Raw genomic sequence first — 9,115 nt, forward strand, 5'->3', positions numbered from 1 at the left:
GTATTTCCCAAACTGCCCATCAGAAAGTCTTCATGGGACTGGGTGCATTACCATTTGTGGAGCAGGCGCATGGCGGCTTCGGGCTTAGGATATGAGGAGACAGGCAGGAGCTGCAGGGAGATGGGCAAAGAGGAAGGGTTCTGTACCACGAAGTACTTCACCTAGATACAGGAGAAGGAAAATCAAACCTGAGGAAGACATGCCATCCCCCCTGAGCTATTCCTGCCCAAAACGCAGAGCCTGAATCTAATCACAAAGATCCACCACACAATCCAAATCGAGGGACGTTCTAGAAAATAAATTGCCTGAACGCTTCAAAAATGTCTATGTCATGAAAAGCAAAGAAAGGCTGAGCAAGATTAAAGGAGAACCTGACAACTAAATGCAATGTGAAACCCTGGACCAGAATCGAAATTGCTATAAAATACATCAGTGGGATAACTGGAAAACTGTGAATACAGACTGCAGGTAATAATATTATATGTAATTAGATGCCAGCATTATAATTGCTACACACTCGCTCGAAGTCTTTACAGGTAAGGCACCATAACGTCTGATACTCGCAAATGGCTCAGAGAATATGTGTGTGTAGGAAGAGACAGAATGATAAAGCAAATGCAGCGAAACATTAAAAATCAGTAACTCTTTCTGATGGGTATTTGGGGAGTCTTAGTACTATTCTTAAAACTTTTTTAAAAGTTTGAAATTATTTCAAAATTAAAAGTTTAAAAAAAAAAGTTTTAGGGGTGTCATCCCTAAGAAACACGACAAGTATCTGAAGTGGTATAAATTATAATTCTGATCATTTTAATTGGTTGTCATTATTGGGATCTATGAATAAAACACAAAAGCAGGGCTGTTAAAATCACTGGATCACAGTACAATGCGAACTGTTAAATCACTTATTTTTTTGACACATCTTAATTATCTGAAGAATCTCTCCTTATCACTGTGAAGCTGGTGAGCCATGTGAAACTCCTGGAGAGCATGTATCTAAGTAACAAAAATGACCACATTTCCTGCTCAACTCCCAGTACTGATAGCTTCCAGGGAAAAGCCAGGCAAGAGCCATCGTACCTCACCCCAAGAAAAAAGTACAACATGTTCTAAAAAGCCTTGATATTGAAGAAAGGAGAAGCATTAAAATTTATCAAGGTAGAAACTTTTAAGAAATGGTTCATTTTCAATTTTGTTTCCAAAGATACAGAGGGTCTAACGTGGGAGGGAAACTTGATTCCACTGGTCCAGAATCACTGAAAATGGAGTTACTAGTTTTATACTTATTTTATATAACCAAACTCTTAAACAAATAACCTACCCATGAGTTTTAAGGGTCTGTCTAAAGATTAAAATTTTGGAAATAAGGAACTTTTAGTCTGACTCAACCACCCAACAACCTAGTAGTAGGGATAAGAATACAACTCAATAACTCCTAAAATGCTGGTTCAATATTTTAAGAAATATTTTATATACTTTAATAATATATGTATTTTAAGACTATCTTAAGAAACACGCATCTAGATTATAAAATAATGGTGTCTTGAATCAGAGAACGAATTAAATTTCATATATTTTCTTGAACAACGTAAAAGTAAACAAAAGTATTTGACATCAGAGTGCTGTGGCCAACCCCTGGAGGTTAAGTGACGTCTCCTCTTCTCCCTTTCCTGCTTCCATTATAGACACAGTGAAAGACAATCAATTTTCCAGACACTCTTAAATTAAGGACATCTGTGTGGGGTTGCCATGAGTCGAAATGGACTTGACGGCGGTTGGTTGGTTGGCATGATACAGTTCTTGCCAACGAGACCTAAGTGGAAGTCTGCTGGCATCACCCTCTCCCTTCACGGTTCTTCCTGGACACTGTCCCCAGCACAAGGAGAGAAGCACACATGAGGAAGGAAGCCAGCAGACTGAGGATGAGAGCAAACACCCAGAAAGAGCCTCAGTCCATGGCAGTACCACAGAGCCACCACACCAGCTTCAGGCTTCTCTCCTCTGGGCTTCTCGTTAGGAAACAAAAACTCAGTTAAGATAGTGTTAGGCAAAGCCTTCTCTGCTGTTCGCAGCTGAATGCTTTCTCAACCGCATTCAGAGTTGATTCTGAACTGTATATAAACTTCATAAATATAATGTTACTTGTAATATAGCACACAATAATGATTTTCATGTTGTTTAATGCCTCACTCCTTACTGTGTTCTTTGGACTCCCCTACTAAAAGTGCTGAATGACACGTGTGTGTCACATAAAGTGAATTTAAATTAATTTTGGTTCTGAAACAGTAACTCGAGGTGGAATTACCCTGGTATGCTGAAAAGTCAAGAGTCAGGGTGTCACTGAAAAAGAGGCTGAAAGACACACTATCCTTACCACACTGCTCCTGAGGGCAGTAGCGCTGAAGTTTAACACAAGGCCAGGCTCTGCAATCAAACGAGGCAAGAAGAAAACAAAGGATTCTGACTCCTTGGATTTCTTCAAGTGGGAAAACCGAGTCATCCCTAAAACATTCCTCCTGTTCAATGGATAAAGAAACAAATTATTATAAAAAATAATCCCGAGATTAAAAAAAAAAAAAGGGGAGATCACTAGATACCATTATCACTAAAAGGAATAAGGGCTCCTTGGGAAAAAGTGGCTTACATTTTAGGTCTGGGGAAGGGAAGGTACGAGGTGTGCCTGGGACATCCTGTTTTACTGGAAAGCAAGAAAGTGCTAAAAGAATGATGTAACCATGTCACCAGGACACAGGAGCTAGCCCGGAGGGGCTTCCCCCAGCCAAATTTGGTACAGCTTAGTATCAGAAATAGTGATGATAATAAGTTACAACACACTGAGTCAAGAAGCCATGAATCCACAGTGATGCTCTAAAACAAGAGATGTCCTTTTTTTTTTGTTTAGGGCACCTGCTATAAATATAAAATGAACAAAATAATTAGAAAAATCACCATTTTGCAGCCACCAATCTAATAACTGATTCAGGCAATGACTATCAATGTGTGCCAAATAACACCACTGGATGACACATTCTTAGAGAGCAGGACATTTATATGATCTCAATGTTTCACCCCACAGATTACTTAACAGCAAAGGGGGAAAGGTACCTTTGCAAAGGAAAGGTCTGTCACACATCAAGAGCACCTGGTGGTGCAAACAGTTAAGCGCCTATCACACATCACCCAAAGCAAATGACTGAACTTAGTGATGTCAACAGGGGGACAAAGTGGCATTTACGTCCCTTCTGATGTAACACGGAATCTGTGGGTAGTGCAGAAGGTTAAGTGCTCAGCTGTCAACCAAAAGGCTGGCAGTTTGAACCCACCCAGAGGCATGTCAGAAGAAAGGCCTGGCGATCTGCTTCTGAAAGGTCACAGCCTTGAAAACCCCAGGGAGCAGTTCTACCCTGCACACATGGGGTCACCATGAGTCAGAAATGACTCAGCGGCCACTGGTTTTTGTTTGATGTGATGCAATGATGAGAACACAAAACTAACTAGACAATTAGTATTTTTGATTAAAATTTATGAACATAAACTAGAGAAAACAATCAGAAAAACCTAGAGTGTGGGATGTTCTATAAGACAGCTGGTCTGGACTCTTAAAAAATGTCAACTTCATAAAAGGGGAATAAAGATAGGGACATTAAAGAAAACATGACAACCAAATACAATATATGACCCTTGAATGGACCCTGGGTTAAAAGAAAGAAATAACAGTTATAATGGATATTTTTGGGTCAGCCAGGGAAATTTTAATACGGACTGTTTATTAGATGATATAATTGATTCAATGTTAAGCTTGCTGGGTATGATAATGGTAGTGTAGTGTAGGAGAATATCCTTTTTAGGAAACACAAGCTAAAGTGTTGAGAGTGAATACCACAATATCTACAGCTTACTTTCTAATGATTCAGCAAAAAAAGTCTGAGTGTGAGAGAGAGTGTGTGTGTGTGTGTGCGCGCGCGCATATAGTCGATCCTCATTATTCACAGACTCCACATTTGCAAATTCTCCTGAATGCTAACATTTATTTGGAACCCCCAAGTCAATACTTGTGGCACATTTGCGGTCATTCGCAGACAAGCACAGAGTGGTGAAAAATCTGAGTTGCCTGATGCACACATTCCCAATTGAAGGTGAACAAGGTGATGCTCTGCCTGATTTCAGCTCTCAAACTGTAAACAAGTAGCCCTTCTAAGCCTATTCAGTGCCACATCTTTCGCATTTTCATGCTTTTTGTTGATTTTGCTGCTTAAAATGCCCCCTAAGCATAGTGCTGAAGTGCTGTCTAGTGTCCCTGAGCATGAGAAGGCTCCTGACGGAAAAAACATGTGTGTTAGGTAAGCTTTCAGGTGTGAGCAGTGCTGTTGGTCTTGAGTTCAATGTTAATGAATCAACACCATGTATTAAATAAGGTGTCTCTAAACAGAAACAAACATACAATAAGCTTATATGTATTCACCGTTGACAAAAATGTTGTGACCAGAGGCTTGAAGGAACCTAGCCCGTATTTCCCCTAGGAGCAGTTAGTATTTGCTAACTCAGTGTTCACAGAGACTTTATAGAACATAACTCCAGCAAATAATGAGAATTACAGCTGTAGATATACAGTAAAGATGTGGAGACAGAGAGAAATAAATAAAGACAGTAAAAATGTGAACTGGTGAATCTAGTGAGGAGCAGTTGAGTATTCACTGCACTATTCTTTCAACTTTTCTGAGGTTTGATATTTGTCAAAATAAAAAGCTGGGGGAGAAATATCAATTATTAAAAATTCAGTACTGCAAGTGCAATCAAGTACTATGCAATTATGTGTCCCCATTGCTGAATAAAGGAAATAAAATTGAAGACATACTTGCAGACGTCACCATTTTTTAATTTCTTCCATCTTTCATACAATTTATTTGCAAGTTCAGAATCCACATCCCAGGTAGAGCGATCCAGAGAAAGGCTCCTTTGCCAATTAGGGATTTCTACAAGTTAAATCAGATTTAATACTTAGACATTTACAGAAAATACAATTCAATTAGTGAATAATGCCAAGGGCTGACCAAAAAAATTCTCAAACTGAGAGGACCATAGGGTGAATAAACGCCCCCTCATTCTCTGTTTTATACTAAAAGTCCCTCTAACTCAATGGCAAATGATATATCAAATCAAACAAACATGTATAAAACAAAAACTAAACCGACGAATAGAAAGGTAACAACATAAAAAACACATGGCTCATGAATACAGTCTGAAACAAGTTAAAATTATACTTGGAACATTTTTAACAGCTTTAAATCTAAAAATGCAAAACCATCTCCAGGTAAATGCTAATCTTCCAGGTTACTATGTAGGGGAATGATAGACAAACAGCAATTCTCGACAGAGGCACAGACTAGAGGGTAAGCCTACATAAGGGGCATATTTGTGAAGGGGTCTACTATTCACCACAACCCTCTCTACTTATCTATTCTGTCTTGTCTGTGCTAAAGAGGGTATCAGGAAGAACAAATGGAAATCTACCAAATGAAATCTCTGTACTTTAAAACTCTCCTTAGATAAATATTTTAATAAATCAAAAGAAGGGGTTGGGGGGAACTAGAAACAGCTTCTATGTCAATCCCGTGGCCTCCAGTCTCTCACAGCTACCATCCCCTCCACCCCAAGATGTCTATGCCCCTGTCACTGAAGTCTTCCAGCTCAACTCAAACACCATTACCAACTGTTTCTCCTAACTTCTGCTTGGCTCTTTTATAAAAGGAATCAGAGCCTTCCAAACTTTTTCTTGGCAAGAAGGTTGCTTATGATGATCAAATAATGTATATGGGAAAAAAAAAAAATCTCTTACAAAAGTATAAGCTCCTAAAGAATAAGGAGACATTATTTTAGAGGTACCTTGGATGTTTTTGGAGGATTCTTAACAATTTCAACTCATTCTGCTAATGATCATGCTCTCTAAGAACAGAATATGACCCAGCTACATTTACAGAACTAATTATTCCATCTACAAGTGCTGCATTTTCCTCACTAGTCCCCCCGCCAAACTCAGTTCCACAGAAAGCCTAAGGGTAAAATACTTACCTGCTCTTGACTTTCCCATGAAATAATGCATGTCACAATGTGCTATCACTTCAAAACCCAGACTCCCTTCCTAGATTGAAAAGTAATATATGAATAACTGAAAACACAACACTAAACATAAAAATCCCAATGCACTAAAATGTGAAGCAGACACTGGCCTCCATCTCAGTGAATTTCCCTCTAACCAGGAGCCAAACAACCAGAAAAGTAAAAATTTCCTGGTTTCCTTTATATACTTGGATGAGAGTTCTCAACTGTCTCCTGTAGGAAGGATGACTACTGCGGACTCTGTGCAATAACCATTGTCTATAATGACCACCCGGGGCTTGCAACACACTAAATGTATTCTGAATTTAAGATTAAATTAGTCTCAGAACATTTTTAGTGTTGTTTTTTTTTTTTTAACTTTATTGAACCCTCTGAAAAACAATAAACCAATCTCTAGTAATTCCTGGCTAATCAGGGCATTTAAATGAACGTCCCACTTCCTATAGGTCTAGAGAGCAGAGACTTGTTAGGTCTACAAGTATGTGACACCTGCCTGCTCCCTCCCACAGTCACTCTTCCTCTACGCCTCTCTTGATCAGAAAAAGGAGATTTCTAAGAAATCTCCCATGCTCAAAATATGGAAGGATGAAATTACCCTTACATTTTGTTTAGTTTAATTTTAGGAGTCTTATCTTTAAGCTGGAGCCCTGGTGGCACAGTGGTTAACAGCTCAGGCTGCTAACCAAAAAGTGGGCAGTTCGAATCCACCAGTCACTCCTTGGAAACCCTGTGGGGCAGTTCTACTGTCCTACAGGGTCCCTATGAGTCGGAACCGACTCAACGGCAGCGGGTATTTTTAAGCTTGTAACTAAACGTGAGGCATTTCTAACTATGAAACATCAATGCTAATAAGTGAGAAAAATCATAAAGATGGTTACATGAATATCTCCTAGTGAAAAATTAGAACCCAGTTGTTACACGCAATCGTCTGGATCAAAAAGCAATAACAACAACCAAATGAAAAGAAAGAAACATTAAGGAAAAAAATGAGACATGTTTAAGATAAGATCTAAGTTAAATGCAATTTATCCAGATTTTAGAAAGCAATTTTCTTAATTATGAAGCCTCTCAGGCTTAGATTTGGCCCACTAAGGAAATTCAAGGAGTATGTAGCAACAGAGACTCACTTAACACAGGTCTAACTAAAACATCTGAAATTTAATTTCATTGCAAGTATGTACTAAGAGTTCAATTCTGTTTTTTACAGCAAACACATATTCCTTGTTATACAGATTTTGGAAATAAATGAAAATGAGATCCAATAATCTACTTGTAATGCTTTATTTTATTCAATAACTTTAAATTACTTTGTGAAAAATAGAAACTCTTTCCAAATAAAGATTTCCATGTCTAAATAATTTATCAGTTAAGACTGCCCTGAATATCCTTCAATTGCACAGACAGCCTTAAACAACATCAGCTTAACCCACTAATAAAACCCAAGCACCGTAACATAAGTTAATAAGAAGAAACAATTACTAAGAATATTATAAAACACATACAGTGCTGTAAACAGTACCTTGGTTAGTGCCGAGTATATCTGAAGAGGTACCGCAAAAATGGCACCTATGTTTGTAGTCAAATATACATTGGTGAATATATTTATGGCAATGTCTTTAACAGCAAGTTTCAAAGAAAATATATTCCAACAGCCTGGAGGTAGAAATAAAGGGCCAGTGAAATTCAGAATCTAAAAAGAAAAGAAGCAAGAGAAGTTACTTTCCCTAACACTAATTATGATTATAATCATTATAAAGTATGATGTTAAAGCTTTTTCTTTTACTTTAAATAATCATTTTATTCAATTTTCCATGTCAAAGGTGAGAACATTTTTATATAAACAACAGGTTCAAATAATGTTTAATATGCTACTGTTTTCAAGTTTCATAAAAGTAATCTTAAAATTCTCATAGGTTGTATGGAGTTCTTATAAGTAGTACTGAATTCTTACAGGTGATATTTTGCAAAATCCTAGTATTTTATCATGACCCAGGTTTCTTTTTGTAAATACAATTCTTTCAGCAGGAATTGTACCTTACAATGTGTTTGGAATATTGTAAGAGAAAATATTCACAGAAGGTGTATACCCTGGGCCCTTGGAGCCACTTGAACAATAGATTAAGAAGGAGACACATCCTAAAAGTAGTTCTGAAAATGAACTTTATTTTTTTTTTTTAGTTTGGTGTTTTTTGTTTGATCTTTTTTTTTTTTTAAATTGTACTTTAGGTGAAGGTTTACAGAACAGTTTCTCATTAAACAGTCAGCACACATACTGTTTTATGACATTGGTTAACAACCCCATGACATGTCAACCCTCTCCCTTCTTGACCTTTTTGTTGTTGTTGTTGAAAATATACACAGCCAAAGGTACACCGTTTCAAAAATTTCTACATGCACAGTTCAGTGACATCGATTACGTTCTTCCAGTTGTGCGGCTATTCTCACTTTAGATGAAGGTTTACAGAACAAAATACTTTCTCATTAAACAGTACACATGTTGCCCTATGACAATGCTTAACAACCCCACTACATGTCAACACTGCCCTTACTCAACCTTGGGTTCCCTATCACCAGCTTTCCCATCCCTTCCTGCCTTCTAGTCCTTGTTCCTGGACTTCTGTGCCTCATTAGTCCCATTTTGTTTTATGGGGCTGTCCAATCCCCAGCTGAACAGTGAACCTTGAAAGTGACTTCACCACTGAGCTAAAAAGGTGTCTGGGGGCCATATTCTCAGGGTTTCTCCACCCTCTTTCAGGCCAGTAAATCAGGTCTTTTGTGTGTGTGTGTTAGAATTTTGTTCTACATCCTTCTCCAGCTGTGTCCAGAACCCTCTGTTGTGATCCCAGTCCGAGCAGTCAGTGGTGGTAGCCAGGCACCATCTAGCTGTACCGGACTCAGTCTGATGGAGGCCTTGGTAGCTGTGGTCCATTAGTCCTTTGGACTAATCTTTTCCTTGTATCCTGTTCTCTTCATTCTCCCTTGCTCCCAAAGGGGTGAGACC

The 9,115-nt window shown here is 38.3% G+C and overlaps 1 protein-coding gene across 23 annotated transcripts in view; it reads right to left on the reverse strand.

The window, feature by feature from the left end:
* The window catches only part of TMEM131L (transmembrane 131 like), a 255,172-nt gene that overhangs the window by 82,520 nt on the left and 163,537 nt on the right, over positions 1 to 9,115 (reverse strand). For 22 of the 23 annotated variants that reach the window (XM_023733510.1, XM_023733506.1, XM_023733504.1 and 19 more), the window contains 5 exons: positions 7,634 to 7,804; positions 6,067 to 6,136; positions 4,853 to 4,970; positions 2,372 to 2,513; positions 52 to 161 (listed from right to left, as the gene is read on the reverse strand). In XM_023733510.1, coding sequence (XP_023589278.1) covers positions 52 to 161; positions 2,372 to 2,513; positions 4,853 to 4,970; positions 6,067 to 6,136; positions 7,634 to 7,804 — 611 coding nt within the window. The remainder of the gene's footprint in view (positions 1 to 51; positions 162 to 2,371; positions 2,514 to 4,852; positions 4,971 to 6,066; positions 6,137 to 7,633; positions 7,805 to 9,115) is intronic. The other variant, XM_023733498.1, reaches the window with a different exon arrangement.

The sequence above is a fragment of the Trichechus manatus genome, unplaced genomic scaffold, assembly GCF_000243295.1.
Source record: "Trichechus manatus latirostris isolate Lorelei unplaced genomic scaffold, TriManLat1.0 scaffold00059, whole genome shotgun sequence".
In the NCBI taxonomy this organism is placed as follows: domain Eukaryota; kingdom Metazoa; phylum Chordata; class Mammalia; order Sirenia; family Trichechidae; genus Trichechus; species Trichechus manatus.